Raw genomic sequence first — 23,912 nt, 5'->3', positions numbered from 1 at the left:
GGAAACAAAGAAGCAGGTCCTGGTTGATCCTCCCTCTCACTGACATCTCTCCTGTAAGACCTTGGGTTTGATTTTACCTTTTGTGACAAAGGATGCTTGTGGGCAAGTATTTAGAACAACATCGTTAAATTGGTATAATTTGTTGGGTCTTTGGAATAGGTTAAATTATTCTGAATCCTTTGTTTCTCTTTTGTTTGTATTTCTTCTGATAATCTTGCAAATAAATTGTTTCGTTTAAAACTAAGTGGTTGGGCCAACTGCAGCACATATGGAATATCCACTTAACACCTGCTTAAAACAACTTGCAAATTTAGTGTCCGGCTACTTCCTTGAAATGTTTTGAGGGGGGCCTGGCCTGGTCCATAACAGATTGATTATTATGGATGTCCATTGGATGTGCACAGAGTTAATTTGTCAAAAATAATTTCGAAGCTGCGAGCTTCATTCATGACACGTGGACTCCAGAAAATATTGGAAGCGAGATCGCTGAAAGTATTTGAAAAACGAGATCGATAGATTTTTGAAATACCAAGAGGTTGAGGGCTATGTGGAGCTGGAACGAAAGAAGTTTGAGACTTGCGGCAGTTGAGTCATGATTTTATCGAACAGCCGGCAGGATTGAGGTTTGCCTGCATCTGCTCCTGTTCCAGAGGTTTATATAACATATCAAGAATTCTTAAACATCAAGGAAGTGTGAGAATTCAAGCTTTGGAGGAGATCAATATATAGGAGGAAGAAGTTCAAAAGGAATCAGGAAAATTAACTTTATATACCACCCTGATTGATCATTGAACTATAAAAAGAAATGGTTACGAACAGCAGACTGCAGAACTCCAGGAAGAAGGCATTGAGGACCATTCTCAGAAATGGATCCTGTGACGCAGGGTGTGAAAATAGATTAAAGTATGCAGAAATCAAACAAGTGTTTGGCGGTGGCACGGTGAATTAGTGGTTAGCACTACTGTCTCACAGAGCCAGAGAGTCGGGTTTCATCCCCTCCTCGGGCGATTGTCTGTGTGGAGTTGACACATTCTCCCGTGTCTCCGTAGGTTTCCTCTAAGTGTTCCGGTTTTCTCCCACAGACCAAAGACGTGTAGTTTGTTTGGATTGGCCATGGTAACTTGTCCCATTGTATCGAGAGTTGTGCAGGCTAGGTGGGTAAGTCATGGGAAATGCAAAATTAGAGGAATAGTGTGGGTGCGCCATGGGTCTGGGGTAGATAATCTGAGGAGGATTCATGTGGATTAGATGGGTCGAATATTCCACATTGTTGGGTTTCTATGAACTGAGGTTCTGCGGAAAGAACTTCAGGGAATATGAAAGTACTAAAATGGTAGAACTGATGAAAAACAAAGATCCTTCTCGCAAAATCTGTTGTCCTGCTCCTCCCCCTTGGCAAGAGAATTTCAATTTGATAAAATAATGGTGTTGAATTGCACAAATCAATTTTATCTGCATTCCAGGAGAAAAAGAACATATTTAATTCAAAGCCACACAAAACAATGTTCGAATATTAATCTTAACAAGTGCTGTAAAATCATATATTATTTGATTGACTTCCATTTGTAGACAGTGCCAGAAATTTTAAAGCATCGATATGTTTTCCAAGTCAAACTGTTCAGAAATGTTATGATATACCTTATGAAAAGGTTGGACTTGGTCCACAAGTCAGGATGAATAACATCAATACAGCAGAGTTGATTGTGGTTGGGAAGGTACTGGGAAGCCAATATACTTCGGCTGGTTGAAATTGCAACAGTCATAATGTAGAAATATATATTAACAAGCCCCAGGCATCACGCTGTCTAATTATTTACTCAAGCTCACAACAAGCAGACACAGTGAAAGCTGTCATTTTATGTGCAGTGCTGCTAATCTGATGAATCGGATTGGAAGTTATTTTGAATTGCTGCCTTGATAAGGCAGGACAATATTTTACACCTTCTACTAAAAAAAAATTAAAAAAAATCACAGGAGCAAGCGATTGCCAGAAATCAGAAAATATATCTTTCAATACTAACATGTAACAGAAAATTATTGCAATCATCACAAATAAACGAACTTAGAAAGAACTATGTGGGAAGGGTGACTAACCAATATATGCAATAAAATTAAAAGTCTCATATACTCATTAGTTTCATATACTCATTAGCAGATACGTAACACCTTACTCAACATTTCGCGAGCAGTTCTTGGGCCCCGTGTCTAAGGAAGGATGCATTGAACTTGAAGGAGGTTCAGCGGAGGTTCATAAGAATGGTCTTAGCGATGAAGGGTTTGCTTAGAAGGAGCGGTTAAGGACTCTGTCTATGCCCGCAATATGGTTTAGAAATATGAAGGGCAGTGTGTTTGAAACTTACAGAATATTGAGAGACCGGGATAGAGTTGACGTGGAGAAGATGTTTCCACTAATAGGACGCATCAGGACCTGAGGCATAACCTTGGGATTGGACCTGAGACAAGGAAGAACTTCTTCAGCCAGAGGATGGTGAATCTGTGGAATTAATTGCCACAGAAAGGCTCTGTAGACCAAGTCACGGAGTGTATTGAAGAGACAGATAACTGTTGATGAACTATCAAGGATTACAGGGAGAAAGCTAGAAAATGGCGTTAAGAAACGTCAGCCATGATTGAATGCCTTAGCTCATTCATTGGGCCCGATGGTCTAATTCTGCTCCTATGTCTTATCTTATGGACAAGTAGTGAATGACATTTGATCCACAAAAGTGTCAGGCAATAACCATCTTCAACTCTATAAGGAAAAGCCGAGGCAGAAATCGGAGGCTGGAAAGAGAAGGAATCATTAACCCAGGAGAGTCTGCAGAATCAACAGCACTGCACGTACTGATTGTTAAACCTAATTGGCCTTTTGCCATTTGAGGATTTTAAACAATCTGTACACCAATTCTCACAGCTAGATAAATATCTAATCCCTCATTATAGAGGACAGCATTTTATTATGGAGAACAAGAGGGATTGTTCCGAGTAAAGTAGTCTAACTGATATTGATTGAATACCAGCAGGGTTATCCAGGGCTGTCCAAAATGAAGATGTTGGAGTGAAGTTACGTCTGATGGCCAGGATTGGATGCCAACATGGCCACGTTGGTGGGACAGTGTTCAGTGCTCATATGGATAAACATTATTTGCAGCAGGCACCCCCAACCCCCACCCCACCCCCACACTCCTGCAAACGGCTGGGTAAACGCTGGATTAGTTTACACATGGACTATATCGGCCCTTTCATGAGCTTAATGTTCTTGGTTATTGTGGATGTCCATTGAAAGTGGTTGGACCTGCATTGAATTCATTTTGTAAACTACGTGATGATGATTTAGTGGCTGTGAACATTATCCATGATATACTGACTCCTGGAAGTACTGGTCACAGACAAGAGCATGTCATTTTCCAGCAGTGTTTTCCAGTTTTTCCTGACCTCAAGTATCATTCGGCATGTTCAGACAGCTCCATGCTATCCACCATCGAATAGTCTGGTAAAAAGAGCAGTTCAAGCATTGAAGGCAGGTTTAAAGAAACAGCCAACAGCTTCACTCGATACCAAACTGTCCCGGGTCCTGTTCGATTATAGGACCATCCCTCACAAAACAACAGAGCTAGCTCCAACAGAGTTGTTAATGGGGAGAAGATGCTGCACCAAGGTTAAACCTGATATTCCCAGACCTGGGAGAGGGTGAAACAGCATCAGGAGCACCAATACCAGATAAATGTCTCCTCTAATCGAGAGAGACAGTTAACTTGAGGAAACGAAGGTCGGTGTCGAAACAACAGAAATGGCGATGCATGGGTAAAAGATAAGGCTATTGTGACGTTTGATTCCAAAACTTACATGGTTTTGTAAGTGAAGCGTCCCTGAACAAGAAGGTAGATCATATGAAAGCTGCTCCGTTGCACACTTGGCTGGAGCAATGCATACCTGGCTCCTCAGAACAGCCAGATAGTCTAACAGAAACCGTGGGCTCTTCCCTCTGCTTAGCGAAGAAGACACCTTCCAGTCTGAGATGGATGCAGCCTCGAAACCGTTACCAACAAATAAGAAGAGGAAAGTCTCCCGTGACACTCTGGGGGCAAGAGACTGGTTACAGTCCAGTATACATCACCCCATGGCCGGTTCAGAGTCAGAGAAACAAGACCTGGGGTAAAAGTATGCGAGGGAAGCTACAAGAGAATGAACAGGCGTGCATCCCTGACTTGGTCGGGGAGTAATGTCGTCATTGAAACAAGGGCCTGGTGGATCACTGACGATGTGAGCCTTGACTAGGGCTGTTAACCTGGTCTAATCAGGGAGCCCTGGCTGACAGAGTTAAACAGGAGCTGGTCTCTGCCGTGTGCCTGTCCCTCTTCTGCAGTGGGGTCCGAGGGTGGGTGTCCTCGGAGAGGGAGCATGGAGTGTCTCGATGCATTTAGGGAGAATTGTTCCTGTGAGGGAGAGAGTGCTTGGTTCCCCCTCCAACCCCATCTTCATTTCATCTTTCTTATTCACTTCCCTTTCATCGTTGGCCTTGCTTGTTATTGAAGTCTTGTCCACATAGATGCTTTTCCTGGTGGTTGAATCATAGAATGACCAACCATACCCTTAAAGAGGAAATTCCAGAATATTAACCGAGTGTCAGTGAAGCAACAGGTATATATTTCCCAGTCGAGATGATGAGTGATTTGGAGGGGAACGTGTGGGGAGTGGTGTTCCCATGTATCTGTACCTTTGACTGGAGGGAAGTGGTCAAGTCTTGGAGGGTACTGCCTCAGGATCTTTGGTGAATTTCTGCAGTGCATCTTGTAACTGGTACACACTGCAGTTATTGAGTGTTAGCGGTGAATGGGCGGGACGTTTGTGAATGCAGATATAATCAAGTGGATTGCTTTGTCCTGGATGGAATAAATAATTTTCTTTATAATTAGCATCATTGCTCAGTATTCCTTTCAAAGTGAATGTTGGTGCTGAGTCTCAAAGTCCAGGGAGCAGCTTAGACATTTTGAGGCAAGTGACCATACATTTTGTATTGTAATTAACTGTACAGGAAAAAAGTAACACCAAGAGTCACAATTTTAGGAACTGAAATCTAAACTTGTATTTTATAACAGCTTAAAGAAAACAAAATGCATGGTGCACCCAAAGAAGGAGGTTCAGGAATGATGACAATGTGATTGTTTCAATGATGGGTAGTGCGATGCAACAATGAGAACAACTGAACAAGTTGATTTTTGGAGGCATAGGCAGAGTCTGAAAGTGGGTCGAGAGCGTGGTGCTGGAAAAACACAGCAGGTCAGGCAGTATCCGAGGAGCAGGAGCACATCCATTCCTGATGAAGCGCTGATGCCCGAAATGTCAATTATCCTGCTCCTCGATGCTGCTTGACGTGCAGTGTTTTTTTTTCCATTACCACACTCTCGACCCTGATCTCCAGAATCTGCACTGGTCACCTTTTGTAAGGGACTGAACGTGATGTGTGGAAAAGAGCTTTGAATATTGCATATTCTCATCACAACTGCAAATAATGCCACTAAAATCAAATTTCAGAATGACAGTAGCTTGGAAGATTTTATGTTTAATGTTTGCATTTCGTTGCCATGGTAGTCAGTCATTGAACATATTTACGCAGGTTTTTCACTGAACCTTTAACATAAGAATGTAAGCTTATTGATTACGGAAATCAATGATTTAAATAGTTTTCGAATTGGACTAGTTTTTCACATGAAACACATAATCAAAAACTCATCCCTTTGACCAGCAAAATCCTTGACAGATACTATATCTCAATGACATATTTTAAATACAAATCGTTAATTTTTTGCACAACTGATCATTTCCAATTCTCGTGGCCAAGAGTCGTCTTTCCAATTCTGAGAACATGGAGTTCTTTTCAGTTAATGAAGCCTGGGAAATTTCACAAGTTAGTTCAACTTGGAGATCCTGTAGGAATACTGGAAATCCATCTTCAAATACAGGTCAAGCTTGTATGCTTATTGGCACAATTTAATAATTCGAGTAAATGGATATTTTACTCCATTGATAAATTCCTCTCTGAATTTAGTTTGTGTTAGAGCGTATATGCAAGTGTTGGTGCACGAACTCAGAAGCTGTAGCATGAATCCAATTTCTTGAAAGACAAATATTGCATCATTCAATGTCTTGTCTTTATAATTATAATTTGTTATTTGCCAGTTGAAAGAGTGTACGACATATGTCATCCACAACAGTACAAAATTAGCAGACAATGCAAAGAGCAAGATGATGGATTTTCTCCTGTTTACCACCTCTGGATCACTATTATTCTGTCCATTTCCGTGGATCTGGAGGCGACAGCGGATGCGGTTAGATGTCATAATATTCCTGACAGTCAGAGCATTGAATATTAAAATCAATACAATTGGAAGCAATGGTGTAATTATACTGTCAAACCATTCATACACATTCCAGAATAATGATGTATAATAGGCTGATTTAAAGATGCAAAACCATGGTATATTGTCAATAACAAACGAAGGAATAATTGCAAAATACCAAGCACTTGATTTCAAACAGCTGACCACACTCACAGTTACTATAACCACAAATGCCATTCTCGCATTGCAATATCTTGCTCTTAGTTTCTGGCAACAAATTGCTACAAACCGATCAAATGTGAAAGCAACTGTGAACCAAACTGAACAGTCTCGGGTTGCAATGAACATTGCAAGTCTCAAGGTACACACAGGAGTGATGGATAAAAAAGTAACTGGGAAATAAAGATTGTTAATTCGGTGCAGTAAGACATTAAAGATGACGAGAAGCAGGTCTGCTGTAGACATTGCCAACAAATAGCGAGTGACGCATTTGGAGAGCCCACAATTGCCTCGATTCAGAATCACAATTCCCACCAAGTTAACTGTAAGAAAAATCAAAAAATGCACACTTCCTCACGATTAGAATCACAGCAAAATCATCAGCATAATATATCTGAAAAATCAGACCAATTGCCTCAGATTAATATGTTAACTCAATTACACGATGCATAGTGAAAAAGTTATATTGGAATTACAGACTCAAGCAAACCAGAATGAAATAAAGACACGCTGGGAAAAAAATAGAGAAGCAGAGTAAATCAACAAATAAGCGAGAATAAGAACCATAAAAGAAAAAATGAAATATTTTAATGCAAGTAGGTCATGCTAACAGACTCATTGAAATATTGCTACAAAATATTGTAGCAGACTTTTCATACTTATTAAACTGGTAATGGAAGAAAAAATCAAATCAAAATGTTAATAAGGACAAGATATTTTCCATCAATGGACCTGATCGGGAACTGAGTATGAACAATCACAACAGTATACTTTTTTATGAAGTAAAACTGAGATGGTTGAATATGAAGTCTGAATTGTTGGATTGAGGTGTCGCTGAATTGGGTCCCATGCTTTCTCATGTATGCTAGTCACAAATCTGTAGGGTCTGTTAATGAGGGGAGGTAGACCTCAGAGTTGGGGAGACATAGGAGCATGTGAGAATCAATAGGGAACTTAGTGAATGTGGTTCTTTATCATAACAGTAATACTGTAATTAGAAGGTGTGATTACAACCTGCTTGATTAGCATCACATCTACAAAAGTATCCACCTCATCTACAACCAAAACGCAGGGCCAGCAGTGTGTACTATCTCCAAACTTCGCTGCAGAAATTCACCAAGGATTAACATAAAGCAATAGCCACACTCCGATTCCATACACAAGTACAGGATGTCTGATACACGGTAACACCACCACGTGCAAGTTCCCTTGAAGACATCACCATCCTGACTTGGAAATACATCACCGTTCCTTCACTATTGCTGGGTCACAATCATGGAGCTCCCTGCACCAGGCCATTGTGGGTAACCCCACAGCAAGCAGCACAGCGGTTCAAGAAAGTGCCACCATCTTCTCAAGGGGCAACTAGGAATGGGCAATACATACAAATCTGGCAGCTCACATCCCATTCATGAATGAGAAAAAAAGGATCAGTCAGATTTCAAAATTCATTCGAATATGCCAATTACTGTTCAGATCACTTGCGTTTACAAGGTTAAATTTTGTAGAGTGATATGGACAGTGGTATTGGGAAAGAATGACGAAATGAATCACTCAGCACCCGGCGTGTTTAATATGCGACACTGGTGTGAGGAAACATCTGGCGTTCAGGAAGCTTCTTCACTGAACAAAGGAAAGGCGTATATGTTTATACATTCATTTCATCCCACCATTATAGAACGATCATGTTAATAATTTCGAACATGCACAACTAATCTGATTACTTATGTGGCTGTCAGGTCAGTGATGGAAAGCGTTGTAGTCAGCCTTTGGTCTTCCATGAAGTCATGATGTTTCCCAGACACACCTATCTCTATCCTTGGAGCTTTCGCAGTGAGTACTGTATATAACCACATTTCAATATGGGTGGCAGAGCAGTTAGCACTGCTGCCTCACAGCGCCAGAGACCCGGGTTCAATTCCCGCCTCAGGCAACTGTCTGTGTGGAGTTGCACATTCTCCCCGTGTCTGCATGGGTTTCCTCTGGGTGCTCTGGTTTCCTTCGTCTGTCGCAAAACGTGCAGGTTAGGTGAATTGGCCATGTTAAATTGCCCAGAGTGTTAGGTGAAGGGGTAAATGTAGGGGAACGGGTCTGGGTGGATTGCTCTTCGAAGTGTCAGTGTGGACGTGTTCGGCCGAAGGGCCTACTTCCACACTGTAATTAATCTAATCTAATACTGCTGACGTCTGCACCTGCATTTCAATCCTATCTGTAATAGTATGGGACTCCTCCTTTACTGGGCGGCACGGTGGCACAGGGGTTAGCACTGCTGCCTCACAGTGCCAGAGACCCGGGTTCAATTCCCGCCTCAGGCGACTGACTGTGTGGAGTTTGCACGTTCTCCCCGTGTCTGCGTGGGTTTCCTCCGGGTGCTCCGGTTTCCTCTACACAGTCACAAAGATGTGCAGGTTAGATGAACATGCTAAATTGCCCAAGTGTTAGGTAAGGGGTAAATGTAGGGGTATGGGTGGGTTGCGCTTCGGCGGGTGGGTGTGGACTTGTTGGGCCGAAGGGCCTGTTCCACACTGTAATCTAATCTACTATCTTGAGGATTTTTAATGGAATCACTTTAATGCTTATTACGTTTTTACGGTTATGTGCATATCTATTCAAACTCTAACTGATTCATAACATGTAACTGTGAACATCTGGAAATCTCAACCAATTAAATCTATTTGCACTGGCTTTCAGACTTTACAACAGCTGACTATGGAATTGCTCTATCAGCATACTTAAGGGTGCCCTTATCCAGCCTTTTCTGCATCAGCAACTGCAGCTGCATGTCTCTAACAGGACCTTTTGTTTATTATTTTAACCTATTACCTTGGATGTAATATGTCTGCAAAGCTACGACTGTCCGAAACACGTGCATTATTGTAATGCATCACCAAGCAAGTGTTTTGAAGTTGAAGACATGTACTGTACCTTAAAGATAGAGGGAATGCTGAACTGAACTGAGAGATTACAAGCAACTGTATGTAAGTTCAGATGGCAGTGTCAGAGTGCCCTAGAAAATTGAAAATTTGTAACATTTGGCTGTAGAATGAATCCTAAGTTTTGGTTCATGTTTTCAGAGCAAATCAAATTTAACCAAAGGCTAATTTAACGTTTTAAGTTATGCCCCCGCATACTAAAATTCAATTGAGTTTACATTTATTGTTTTGCCAACATTGAACCAATGAGACCATCCAATGTTGGCATGATGTAAAAATGCAGACATGTTGAAAATTGTTCAGAGATCAACTGCCACACAGAGAAACTACTGGAGAGCGAATTTCCCATCAAACATCTTGTTCTCCAAAGAAATAGAAAACACACTCTTTCAATGGTACGTTTTCACGTGAAACATACTCGCAGTAAAAAGAAAGAAGAAGACCTGGAGAGAACATCAGCTGGAAGAGTGAAGACACAGAAGAGGACAAAGATCGTGTGGTTTTGAAATTAAATTGATGTACCTTTAATGAGTGTCGTTTTGGAACAGCGTATTGTCATAGAGTTTTTATAAAAGCATATTTTTGTAGAGTAAGATGTTCAGAGAAAAGAGGGCTTAGATTTGTGAAACGTTTACTGAATTTTGGGAGTTCTCTGTCACCCATATTTTAACATATTGCCAGGCAAGTCAAGCTGTTCTGTATGATTCGTTGAATTACCAGTGGGTTTCAATCTTTGTGTCATAACACATTCCAATTCTTAATCAACTGCAAGCCACTTTATACCATCTTAATAGCGATGGGAACACGGTGAGCCAGGGACATCTCACAGAATATGAGTTTCCTGATTGGAGCTGTTGACGTGGTCCAATCAGTGACCCCGGCTGACTGATATAAACAGGAGACACGTTAGGGCCCGGGTGTCCTTGGAGAAGGAGCACGCGGTGTCGACCAACACCCTGGAGTTGTTCAGGGAGAGGTGGGCGCTGCAGGGAGTGGAGTGCATCATTTCTCCCTCCAATTCTATTTTGATTTAGTCCCTACCCTCCCCTTCACTGTTTTGATCACACAGCACTGCCCTTTGATGTGAGGGGCAGTGCTTGTCACTGGCCACCCGGGTGTTTTCCTATCTTCCTGGTGGTGGAAATTGAATAAAGATTCGTGCACTTTGTGTCTCTCACTGTGTCTCACACCTGCACACACACACACCATGGGTGCTGGGGATAAAATAAGCACTACCGCACTTAGGCGGTAGTGTGGGGGTTAAAAAAGAAGAAAAAAAATAAAAATAAAAAAAAAAAATAAACAGGAGTGTCAACATGATGTTCTGGCTTAGTTGGTTAAAGTACTAGCTTGGTAAACAGTGAAATTTGGGGTTCAAATCCTAGCTGTGCCTACACATCACATAAAAAAAAAAAGAAAAAAAAAAGAAAAGAAAAAAAAAATAAATAAACAGGAGACACGTTAGGGCCCGGGTGTCCTTGGAGAAGGAGCACGCGGTGTCGACCAACACCCTGGAGTTGTTCAGGGAGAGGTGGGCGCTGCAGGGAGTGGAGTGCATCATTTCTCCCTCCAACTCTATTTTGATTTAGTCCCTCCCCTCCCCTTCACTGTTTTGATCACACAGCACTGCCCTTTGATGTGAAGGGCAGTGCTAGTCACTGGCCACCCGGGTGTTTTCCTATCTTCCTGGTGGTGGAATTTGAATAAAGATTCGTGCACTTTGTGTCTTTCACTGTGTCTCACACCTGCGCACACACACACCAAAAAAAAAATACAGGAGATACGTTAGAGCCCGGGTGTCCTTGGAGAAGGAGCACACGGTGTCGACCAACACCCTGGAGTTGTTCAGGGAGAGGTGGGCGCTGCAGGGAGTGGAGTGCACCATTTCTCCCTCCAACTCTATTTTGATTTAGTCCCTCCCCTCCCCTTCACTGTTTTGATCACACAGCACTGCCCTTTGATGTGAAGGGCAGTGCTTGTCACTGGCCACCCGGGTGTTTTCCTATCTTCCTGGTGGTGGAATTTGAATAAAGATTCGTGCACTTTGTGTCTTTCACTGTGTCTCACACCTGCTCACACACACACACCATGGATGCTGGGGAAAAAAAAAATAAGCACTACCGCACTTAGAAAGAAAAAAAAATAAAAAATAAATTAATAAACAGGAGATTTGGTTACGTTAGGGCCCTGGTGTCCTTGGAGAAGGAGCACGCGGTGTCCACCAACACCCTGGAGTTGTTCAGGGAGAGGTGGGCGCCGCAGGTAGTGGAGTGCATCATTTCTCCCTCCAACTCTATTTTGATTTAGTCCCTACCCTCCCCCTCACTGTTTTGATCACACAGCACTGCCCTTTGATGTGAAGGGCAGTGTTTGTCACTGGCCACCCGGGTGTTTTCCTTTCTTCCTGACAAAAAAAAAGATAAACAGGAGATTTGGTTACGTTAGGGTCCGGGTGTCCTTGGAGAAGGAGCACGCGGTGTCCACCAACATCCTGGAGTTGTTCAGGGAGAGGTGGGCGCCGCAGGGAGTGGAGTGCATCATTTCCCCGTCCAACTCTATTTTGATTTAGTCTCTACCCTCCCTTTCACTGTTTTGATCACACAGCAATGCCCTTTGATGAGAAGGGCAGTGTTTGTCACTGGCCACCCAGGTGTTTTCCTATCTTCCTGGTAGTGGAAATTGAATAAAAAATTCGTGCACTTTGTGTCTTTCACTGTGTTTCACACGAAAAAAAAAGAAAAAAAATTTAAAAAAATATTTAAAAAATAAACAGGAGATTTGGTTACGTTAGGGCCCGGGTGTCCTAAGAGAAGGTGCACGCGGTGTCCACCAACACCCTGGAGTTGTTCAGGGAGAGGTTAGCGCTGCAGGGAGTGGAGTGCATCATTTCTCCCTCCAACTCTATTTTGATTTAGTCCCTCCCCTCCCCTTCACTGTTTTGATCACACAGCACTGCCCTTTGATGAAAAAAGAAAATAAAAAATAAACAGGAGACTTGGTTACGTTAGGGCCCGGGTGTCCTTGGAGAAGGAGCACGCGGCGTCCACCAACACCCTGGAGTTGTTCAGGGAGAGGTGGGCCCTGCAGGGAGTGGAGTGCATTATTTCTCCCTCCAGCTCTATTTTGATTTAGTCCCTACCCTCCCCTTCACTGTTTTGATCACACTTTGATGTGAAGGGCAGTGCTTGTCACTGGCCACCCGGGTGTTTTCCTATCTTCCTGGTGGTGGAATTTGAATAAAGATTCGTGCCCTTTGTGTCTTTCACTGTGTCTCACACGTATACACACACACCATGGGTGCTGGGGATAAAATAAGCACTACCGCACTTAGGTGGTAGTGTGGGGGTTAATTAAAAAAATAAAAAAATAAACAGGAGATTTAAACCTCCTCCTCTGCTAATAGAAGAAAAAATAAACAGGAGATTTGGTTACGTTAGGACCCTGGTGTCCTTTGAGAAGGAGCACACGGTGTCCACCAACACCCTGGAGTTGTTCAGGGAGAGGTAGGTACCGCAGGGAATGGAGTGCATTATTTCTCCCTTCAACTCTATTTTGATTTAGTCCCTACCCTCCCCTTCACTGTTTTGATCACACAGCACTGCCCTTTGATGTGAAGGGCAGTGCTTGTCACTGGCCACCCGGGTGTTTTCCTATCTTCCTGGTGGTGAAAATTGAATAAAGATTCGTGCACTTTGTGTCTCTCACTGTGTCTCACCCCTACACACATACACCATGGGTGCTGGGGAAAAAATAAGCACTACCGCAATTAGGTGGTAGTGTGGGGGTAATAAAAAAAGAAAAAAACGAAAAAAGAAAAAGAAAAGAAATAGACAGGAGATCCCCCTCCAACTCTATTTAAAAAAAAACCAAATAAACAGGAGATTCAGAGTCTCCTCAGTTTCGGAGACTGACTCTGTGCTGTTAGGTGCTACAGTTAGTTTCTGCTTCCCTTCTTTTCTGGAAGGGGGAAACCTGACTTCTGAACTAGCAGAATTATTTAGCCAGTTTGTTAACTGGCATTCCTTTTAGTGAGGACTGATTGTGAAACTCCTGATGCACATAATGTGTTTCAGGTGGAACTCAGTTCTCATTAGGGGGTTGTTGTCTCACTGGCTGGTTACAGTCTGTGTGTTACTCTTTTTACTATTTACTTTTTGAGAAAAGGACAATGTGGATTTTATGGTGGGGAGTAGCCCTTGGACTCAAGTTTTCTTTGTTTTTTGTATGTATCCTCACTGTTTTTGGTGTTTGGACCGAGCCTTCGTGGAAGACATACATTTTACCAGAGGAGCTGTTCCTGTGGGGAGGCCTAGCCCTGGGACTGGGCCACTGAAGATTGAACACCTGTGTGTGTGCTGGGATGTGAGCAGTTGCTGTATCTTGGAGTTTGGCAGCAGAACTTTCCTTCAGGAGTGGACCATACCCCTGTGAGTTAACTGAACCTGGACTATGTTCCTGTAAGTGGGCCTGGTTTTCCAAGGCTGGGCCAGGACTCCATGGAGACTGAACACTTGTATGTTGTGCATTTGCTGCCTTCAGGAGTGGACTCTGCCCTTGGTTGCGGACTTTGATTTTACCAACGGACTCTGCAGTTTGGAGCGGACTCTATTTCCAACAATGTACATCGTATACTGGAGTGGACTCTTCCTAGAAATTGATTCTATATTTTGAAGACTGTATTGATTTGGACTGTGTACCAGAAAGGACTCTGGTTTTTATTTTTTGGTAATTAACTGTATTGTCGTGTTTCCTGGGTCTATCACCTGCACTGTCTAGTGTGTCCCTGGGTCTGGCAGGCCTTACTGTGAACTGGGAGGCTCATGGGTCGTCCTGAAAGCTGTCACCCCGAGAGCCGGAGGGCGGGTAGGCCATCCTGTGAACGTGAAGGTTGGTAGGCTCTCTCGAAAGCCGGAGGGTAGGTAGGCTTCCCTGATGCCAGTCACCCTGAGAGCCAGAGGGTGGGTAGGCCGTTCTGAGCGCTGTTGTCCCGAGAAGGGGTAATCGGGACGGGCTGCTGTAGAGGTGGTCGAAAGGTGTCAGAGCAGCCGAGCTAGAAGGGGCGTAGGGGCGGGCTGAGATCCGGAAGGCTTGTGGGCTACCCTGCACACTGTCGTCCCAGGGAGGGGGACGGGCTGTCCTAGAGGTGGTCGAAAGGTGTGCCAGGATAGCCCACTGGCCGGATGGCACATCGGGATGAGTGAGAGCCCAATGGTAACGTAGGTGCAGGCCGAGAGCCAGAAGGTGGGTAGCCGTTCTCAGCGCTGTCACCCCGGGCAGGTACTGGGGCGGGCTGTCCTACAGGTGGTCGAAAGGTGCTGAGGGTGGTTAGTGAAGCCGGAAGGTGGGTAGGCCGTCCTGACCGCTGTCACCCCGGGAGGGTACCAGGGCGGGCTGTCCTAGAGGTGGTCGAAAGGTGTGTCAGGTTGGACCGAGGTCTGGAAGGGGCATGGGGTGGACCGAGAGCTGGAAGGTGTGTAGGGACGGGCTGCAGTTGAGTGGTCGGAAGGTGGGAGGGACAGAGGCTTGCTGGGTCTGTATTGTATGCATCTTTTTATGTAACTGGATTGTCCTTTTATGTACAAATGTCATTGTCACTGTCTTTTATATGTGGAACTGGGATTTGAGGTTTGTCCACATCTCCCTGAAAACTGGTTGAACGGTAGGGTTTGGGGCCTAGATTTGCTGCTCCTCTCCCTTGTAAAATTGCTGTTGTATACAGCTGTGAATGTTAACTGTTTTTTATAAACTGTTTTGTAACTGTTTAATAAAATAAAGAAATAAACTGGAACAAAAATTAACAGGAGTTTCAGAGGTCTTCTCAGTTTATGGGGCTGACTCTATGCTGGCTGGTGTTACAGTCAGTGTGTTACTGTTGGTTTCTGCTTCTTTTTTTGGAGGGGGAAACCTGATTCCTGAACTAGCAGAATTATTTAGCCAGTTTGTTGACTGGTATTTCTGTTAGTGAGGACTGATTATTAAACTCCTGATGCACATAATGTGTTTCAGGTGTAACTCAGTTCTCATTAGGGGGTTGTTGTTTCACTGGCTGGTTACAGCCTGTGTGTTACTCTTTTCTCTTCTACTTTTTGAGGAAAGGGCAATGTTAATTTTGTGGTAGGGCTTAGCCTTGGACTCTAGTTTCCTTTTTTTTTGTATGTATCCTGACGGTTTTTGGTGTTTGGACTGAGCCCTTGTGGAAGACATATTTTACCAGATGAGCTGTTCCTGTGGGGAGGCCGAGCCCTGGGACTGGGCCTCTGAAGATTGAACACCTGTGTGTGTGCTGGGAGGTGAGCAGTTGTTGTATCCAGGAGTTTTGGAGAAGACCTTTCGTTCAGTAGTGGACCAAACCCCTGTGAGTTAACTGCACCTGTACTATGTACTGTGTTCCTGTGAGTGGGCTTGGCTCTCCAAGGCTGGACCAGGACTCCATCGAGACTGAACACCTGTGTTATGTGGGGTGTGCATTTGCTGTCTCCAGGAGTGGACTCTGCCTTTGGTTGCGGACTGTTTTTAGCAACGGACTCTGCAGTTTGGAGCGGATTCTAATTCTGACATTGCACATTGTATACTGGAGTGGGCTCCTCCTGGAAATGGATTCCATATCTTGAAGACTGTATCGATTTGGACTGTGTACCAGAAAGGACTGTTTTTTTGGTAGCTAACTGTATTGTGGTGTTTCCTGGGTCTATCACCCGCACTGTCTTGCGTGTCCCTGTGTCTGGCAGGCCTTGCTGTGAGCTGGGAGACTCATGGTTCGTTCTGAAAGCTGTCACCCCGAGAGCCGGAGGGTGGGTAGGCCATCCTGTGAACCTAAAGGTTGGTAGGCTGTCCTGAAAGCCGGAGGGTGGGTAGACCACCCTGATGCCAGTCGCCCCGAAAGCCAGATGGTGGGTAGGCCGTTCTGAGCACTCTCATCCCGAGAAGGGGTAATCGGGACGGTCGGTCCTAGAGGTGGTCGAAAGGTGGGAGGGGCAGGGGCTTGCTGGGTCTGTATTGTCTGCACTTTTGTATGTAACAGTATTGTCTCATGTACAAATGTCATTGTCACTGTCTTATAATATGTCGAACTGGGATTTGAGGTTTGTCCTCATCTCCCTGTAAAATGGTTGAACGGTAGGTTTTGGAGCCTGGCTTTGCTGCTCCTCTCCCTTGTAAAATTGCTGTCTCTTGTGTACAGCTGTAAATGTATTTTGGAAACTGTTTTGTAATTTGTTTAATAAAATAAAAAAAAGTAAAAAGGAGATTCAGAGTCTCCTCAGTTTAGGAGACTGACTCTGTGCTGGCTGGTGCTGCAGTCAGTGTGGTACTGTTAGTTTCTGCTTCCCTTCTTTTCTGGAAGGGGGAAACTGATTTCTGAACTGGCTGAATTATTTAGCCAGTTTGTGAATTGGCATTCCTGTCAGTGAGGACTGATTGTTAAACCCCTGATACACATAATGTGCTTCAGATGTAACTCAGTTCTCATTAGGGGGTTGCTGTTTCACTGACTGGATACAGCTTGTGTGTTACTCTTTTCTCTTTCTGAAAAAAAGGACAATGTTTATTTTGTGGTAGGGCATAGCCCTTGGACTGTAGTTTTCTTTGTTTTTTGTATGTGTCTTCACTTTTTATTGGTGTTTTGACTGAGCCCTGTGGAAAGCATATATTTTACCAGAGGAGCTGTTCCTGTGGGGAGGCCTAGTCCTGTGTGTGTGCTGGGAGGTGAGTACTTACTGTATCCTGGAGTTTGGGAGAAGACCTTGCCTTCAGGAGTGGACCAAAACCCCTGTGAGTTAACTGCACCTGTACAATGTACTATGTTCCTGTGAGTGGGCCTGGTTTTTCAAGGATGGGCCAGGACTCCATGGAGACTGAACACCTGTGTGCTGTGGGGTGTGCATTTGCTGCCTTCAGGAGTGGACTCTGCAGTTTGGAGTGGACTCCATTTTGGATAATGCACCACAAAAACTGGAGTAGACCGTTTTTGTGAGAATGGACTCTACATTTCGAAGTCTCTACATCTGGACTCTGCGGACCAGCAAGGACTCTGTGTTTTTTTGTTAATTAACTGTGTATTGTGGTGTTTGTTGGGTCTATCACCTGCACTGTCTTGCGTGTCCCTGGGTCTGGCAGGCCTTACTGTATTGTATGCACTTTTTTATGTAACTGGATTGTCCTTTTACGTACAAATGTCATTGTCACTGTCTTTTATATGTGAAAGTGGGATTTGAGGTTTCTCCTCATCACCTTGTAAACTGGTTGAACGGTAAGGTTTGGGGCCTGGCTTTGCTGCTCCTCTCCCTTGTTAAATTGCTGTTTTGTGCGGCTGTAAATGTTAACTGTTTTTTATAAACTGTTTTATAATTTGTTTAATAAAATTTAAAAAAAAAAACACGTGTTTCAGAAGTCTTCTCAGTTTAGGGGACTGACTCTGTGCTGGCTGAGCACAGTGTGTTGCTATTGTAGTTGGTTTCGGCTCCATTTTTTGGTGGTGGGGAAACCTGTTAAAAATAATAAACAGGAAGCTGAGGATTTCAGTCCACGCTGAGAGCTGGCTCCAAGGAAACCGAACCATGCGATGTCTGATGCATGCGTAAATAAAGGGTGAATTACTGATGGGTCCATGATCCAAGTACTGGCGTTCTTTAAACTGTTTCCTGGTGTGAAACATCTTATTTTTACGTTGCTTTTCAATCATAGAGTCATACCACAGAGTAACAGAAATCTCAGGCCAAATTGGCCATGCCAACTGGGTTTCCCAAATTAAGGTAGTCCTATTTTCAGGCGAATTACCAGTTTCCCTCTGAACCTTTCCTGTCCATGTACCCGCGTAAATGTCTTTTAAATATTTGAACTGTTCCTGCATCCACCACTTTCTCTGGCTATTCATTCCACATATGAACCACCCTCTATATGGTAAACCTGCCCCGCAGTTCTCTTTTAAATCTTTCTCCTTTCTCTTTAAAATGATGGGCTCCTGTTTTGAGTGCCCCTCCCCCCAACACCTAAGAGAAAATACCTTTATTATTCGCCTTACCCTTTGTATTTAGGATTTTCTAACCTCTATAATGTTACCCCTCAGTCTCTTATGCTGGAGAAAAAATAGCCCCAGACTATTCTGCCTATCCTTATGACTCATACTCTCCAGACCTACAACATACTGTTAATTTTCAACTGAAACCAAAGTAATACTATTCCTTGGATCGCAGATGACCAGGACTGTACACAGTATTCCAAAACTGGACTCACCCAACGTCCCGTACAACCACAATATGACATCCAAATACTTGTACACCGTGATATGAGCTATGAAAGATTCCAAACGCCTTCTTTACTAGCCTGCATACTTGCGACATAGCATGAAAACAACTATGTAACTGAACCTTGAGATCTCTCTGTTTGACAGCACTACCCAGTGTCCTTCCATGAACTACAAAAGCCCTTCCCTTGTTCATCTTACAAAAATGCAACACCTGGCAGTGATCTAAATTAATTTCCATCCGTCGCTCCTCAGCCAAGTGACCCAGTTTATCACGATCCCTTTCCAATCTTAGATAACACTCACAGTCTGCTATACAATCAATGCTGGTGCCATCTGCAAACTTCCAAACAATGCATCAAATGATGTTATTTTCTCAGAGGATAGTGAATATCAGGAGTTCTCTGCCCAGAAAAATTTGGAAGCTAGATCAGTGAATGTATTCTAAGCAGAGATCGACAAATTTTTGAAATATCAAGGAGTTGAGGGCTTTGTGGAACTGGAACTGAAGAGTTGTTGTGACTTGAGGCAGATGAACCATGACCTTATCGAACAGCCATCAGGCTATTTCTGCTTCTGTTTCATATGCCCTTATGTCATATTTGAATTTATATGGATCATGGAAGTGTGAGGAAAATTCAACTTTTGGAGAAGATCAACATATGAGAGGAAGAACTTCGAAAGAAATGAAACACCATTTTCAATCTTGGAACTGTTAAAAGGCTAAGAACACGCACAACTACAAGAAGAAAACAGGGCGGACCACACTCAGAAACGGAACCTATGATGTCGGGAGGAGATAGAAACAGTGGTAGACTGCTTGGCAGTTGCACGGTGGCTCAGTGGTTAACATTGCTGCCTCACAGCGCCATGCACCCTAATTCATCCCACCTTCGGGCGACAGTCTGTGTGGTGGTTGAATGTTCTCCCCTCCAGGTGCTCCGGTTTCCTCTTTCAGACCAAAGATGTACAGGATAGGTTGTATGGCCATAGCAAGTTATCACATCATATCTGGGAATGTGCAGGTGGCTTTGCCATGTGAAATGCAAAAGTACGGGAATATGTTTGGCGGGGTTTGGGTTCTGTGTTAGATATTCTGAGGAGGATTGGTGTAGACTCAATGGGTCGAATGGGCTGCTTCCACGCCATTGGCATTCTATGATTCTGTGGACTGTCCTTTCGAATCAAATTTCGGAGTATGAAAGTACTGAAATGGCAGACCTGACGATAGACAAAGATCAATCTCATGGAATACGTTACCCTGTTAGTCTACTTTGTAATAGAACATATATTTGATAAAATGATGAAGAAAACTTGCACAAATGAACTTTATCGCTCTCTCGGAGGAGTAAAACAGGAATACATTTAACTCCGTTTCAATAAATTTCAATAAAGTTTGTAGATGGACAAATTAACTCGTCCCAGGCATTATGCGATGTAATTATTTATTTAACAAGGAGAAAGTGAGGGCTGCAGATGCTGGAGATCAGAGTCGAGAATGTGGTGGTGGAAAAGCACAGCATGTCAGGAAACATCTGAGGAGCAAGACAATCAACTTTTTGGTTAAGATCCCTTCATCAGGTGTTTGGTTTATCCAAGTTCACAGCAGTCAGAACCAGTGGCTGCAGTCGTTATATGGGCAGAACACGGTGCTGCTAATCTGATGGTTCGGAATTGAAGTCACTTCACATTGCTCTGTTTTATAATGTGTGGCACGATGTTGCATCTTGCGCAAATCATTGCCCTTTGATAAACAACCAAACAACAAAAAATTGGACACAGGACCAGGAAGCAGAAAATATACCTTTCAATATGAACAAATGCTGGAAAATGATTGCAATCATCAGAAAAGGACAAATACATCGTGAACTACGTGGATCATGTAACCAATTCACATACGGAATAAAAGTGAAAGTTCCATGTACTCATTAGTTTCATGCACTCATTAGTAGACATTTACCACTTTGCATAAGATATTGTGAGCAGTTTTGGGCCCCCTGTCTACGGAAGGATGTGTTGAACTTGGAGGGGGCTCAGAGGAGATTCATAGGAATAACTTTGTGGATGAGGAATTTGGCATATGAGGAGTGTTTGAGGACTCTTGATCTGTATGCAGTGGGGTTTATAAATATAACGGGGAATATGACTCAAAAGTACAGTCTGCTAACAGACCTGGATTGAGTGGACATGGAGAAGGCATTTCCACAATAGGACAGAGCTGGATCCAAGGGGACAGGCTCAGGGTGAAAGGACAAGCCTTTAGAACTGAGATGAGGAATAATTTGTTCAACGAGAATATGGTAAATCTGTGGAAGCCAATGCCACAGGAAGGCTGTGGAGAAATAAATAGTTTGTTGATGAATGAGGAAATCAAACGATGCATGAAGAAAGCAGGAGAATGGGGTTAGGAATTATATCAGCCACGACTGAATAGTGGAGCATATTTGCCCTGCTATATAGCCCCATTCTGTTGACTACCTAATGTTCTTGTGATGTTATAGATAAGTAGTAAACAATATTTGATGCTCACAAGTATCAAGCAATTGCCGTCTTCAACAAATGAGATTTTAACCAAAGATCTTTGATATTCTTTAACATTGCCATCATGTAATCCACTACTATCCACATCCTGAAGATTAACCATTACCCAAACCAACTCTGGCTTAGCCACGTTAGTATTGTTACGGCAAGAGCAAGTCAGAGGCTAGGAATCCTGCTGTGAAACAGACATTTCCTTACACCGTGAAGCCTGACCACCGCCAACAAGGCACAAGTCAGTGGTGTGAGGGAATAGTCCACACTTGCCTCGATGGGTACAGCTCCAACAACACTAAAGAAGCTCAACATCATCCAGGAGCAGGGAAAATTCTGAAGAAGATTCATAGCAGAATTGCAAACTTAACTTTTTTTTAATCTCTATCCATCGAAACTGACAGATCTGGCAGGTATATCCAACATTTTCTTTGGTTATTATAAATAACCAGCATATGTAGTAGTTTACCTTTATTCCATAATATATCAGCCCACTTGATATCCAACACATCCACAAGCACTGTCCCCCTCCAACACTGTCGCTCATAGCAGAAGGGTGTACCAACAACAATAAACATCGTAGCAACTCACCAAGGTTCACAACACAGCTCTCTCTCTCTCAACCTCACAGCCACTACTGTCTACAAGCATGGGAATGACACCACTTGCAAAATTGCTTGAAGACACTCAACACCACCATTCCTTCAGTATTTTTGAATCAGTTAAAAGTTATTTTGACAGCTCCATGGAGAGCAAAGGTTTAGGAGGATATGGGTCAAATGGAGGAAAATGGGTCTAGTTCAGTTCAGAAAATTGCTAAGCATGGAAGAGTTGGACCGAAGTATCTGTTTCCGTGCTCCGTGACTCAATTTGGATGATCTAACACCAAATGGTCCGCAAAGGTTTTAGAAGGAAGCTCACAGCCGCCTTCTGAAGCGTAACTTGGAATGGGGAATGAATGTTAAATCAGCATGCTCTGCATACTAAATAGAGCGTAAAACATTTCTTTTTAAAAAAGCCCTACTTCATCAGACGGAAGGAAAAAAAATAAAAATGAACTACTCGCGAAATCAGTACGATCGCAAAGATGGGAAATAACCAAAGAGAGGGAAAGTTTGTCAAATTTCAATAAAGATTGAGAGAGGTAAGTAGGTTTTACACAAACATAAAACCCACAAGATCTCCGGGTACTGTAAATCAGAATCAAAATGCAAGTTGCTGGAGAAGTTCTGTGAAAGGGTTACATACCTGAAATGTTATTTCTGATTTCTCTTCCCAGATGCTAGCAGACTTGCTGATCAGTTCCAGCACCTTCTGTTTTTGTTTACAGAAACATAACTGGATTTAAGGACTTACCAATAATGCCAACACCTGCAAGTATCGGGTAGTATATACGTGCTATCTGTAAGATTGCTGAGTATTCCATTCTGTCCCAGTCAGGTCTGTCTGTATCTGTGGAGTCAATGATTCTGTCCACCAAAATATAATAATATTGTCAGCACAACCTCATTTTATTTGGCAGCTAAATGTCCAGTGAGACATTAAACCTTTTTGAATCATTGCAGTCGTCTGAATAAGCAGGAAATTAACCATTCCCCTCTGAGAATTATTGCAGAATAGAATCTGTTTCTAAAAATGAAATACCACTACGTTCTTGAGAATTTCAATTTGATTTGATTGTCATGCGTACTCAAGTGTATGAGTGCAGTGAAAAGTGTACACTGCCACCATTTCTGGGGGCATCTTAGGTACAAAGGTACCTCGTACAACATCGTGTACAAAGTAGAAAAAACAAAGTTACATTTAAAAGATTAATTTTGAAATATTTTCTAGAGACAGAACAAAACGCTCCAGTTTTCAGTAAAACTATTCTGTATCATACTGAGATTCAACGATTTCCTTCATTGTCGCCTTTTAAATTAAGCAGAAAAATACCAGGACAGGTTTTCGAGTAAATGGGAATCCCACACGGATTGCTACTCCGGCCATTTCCTTTGTGATGAAAGAACGAAGCTATGCATTTCTGAGTGGAGATTCCATTCAGGATTACCCTCAGGAATGTGCAAACGTATTTCCATTTTGACAGATCATTTCTGGCTGCAACTGTCTTGTAATGCATAAAGTCAGTGTGATTTAACATTACTGTAAGAGTAAGCTGCTCGGTGGAGAATGATGGTGGGCATCATTTTAATCGAGTGTAAGGTGGTTCGGGTGCCAATGTTCCTGGTATGTAGGGTGCCGACTGGTGATGAGTTTGAATGCCAACTAGGATGTGAGTAGTGTATTGATTGAGTTTGCTGATTGGTGCTGTTAACCTGATCCAATCCCTGATTGACAGATACAATTAAGAGTGTCAGAGGATCTGTTCACTCTGAGAGCTAGTTCTGAGGAAATTCCACCAGTGTCAAGTACTTTACAAACTAAAGTAAAAGTGACTTGATTACGGGATACCGACGTAGGTGGAAGTATTTCATTGAGATTCGTGATGTATTCATGCAAAAGCATCTACTCGCTGAAATACAACTGGACTTCAACCAGGTATTTCAAATGTGGTAAGTGGAACATGCCAGTGGACAGTCTTCCCAGACCAACTGGGCTTTTGGGAAAACCCCTTGAGTGAACGCAATTGCATCTCCTCAGGACATA

At 43.1% G+C, this 23,912-nt stretch overlaps 1 protein-coding gene across 1 annotated transcript; it reads right to left on the bottom strand.

Annotated features, from left to right (window-relative positions):
• Positions 1 to 5,978: 5,978 nt before the first annotated feature.
• On the bottom strand, positions 5,979 to 22,692 carry LOC148138393 (putative G protein-coupled receptor 139). Its single transcript, XM_087981534.1, has 2 exons — positions 22,623 to 22,692; positions 5,979 to 6,883 (listed from the first exon to the last, which is right to left on the bottom strand). The coding sequence occupies exons 1-2, from the start codon at positions 22,690 to 22,692 to the stop codon at positions 5,979 to 5,981; spliced, it is 975 nt and encodes a 324-aa protein (XP_087837660.1).
• Between the last annotated feature and the right edge of the window lie 1,220 nt (positions 22,693 to 23,912).

This window comes from Chiloscyllium plagiosum, unplaced genomic scaffold, assembly GCF_037043375.1.
Source record: "Chiloscyllium plagiosum isolate Xiang-an unplaced genomic scaffold, Cpla_swu_hap1 HiC_scaffold_40, whole genome shotgun sequence".
Taxonomy (NCBI): domain Eukaryota; kingdom Metazoa; phylum Chordata; class Chondrichthyes; order Orectolobiformes; family Hemiscylliidae; genus Chiloscyllium; species Chiloscyllium plagiosum.
Note: the sequence above shows the minus strand (reverse complement) of the source record. Positions and strands in the feature narration are given on the sequence as shown.

Excerpts from the sequence above, each read along its gene's own strand:
- LOC148138393 (XM_087981534.1), bottom strand. The coding sequence starts at position 22,692 with ATGGAATACTCAGCAATCTTACAGATAGCACGTATATACTACCCGATA. Across the intron at positions 6,884-22,622 it reads TGCAGGTGTTGGCATTATTG|TTAACTTGGTGGGAATTGTG; the intron begins GTAAGTCCTTAA and ends TTTTTCTTACAG.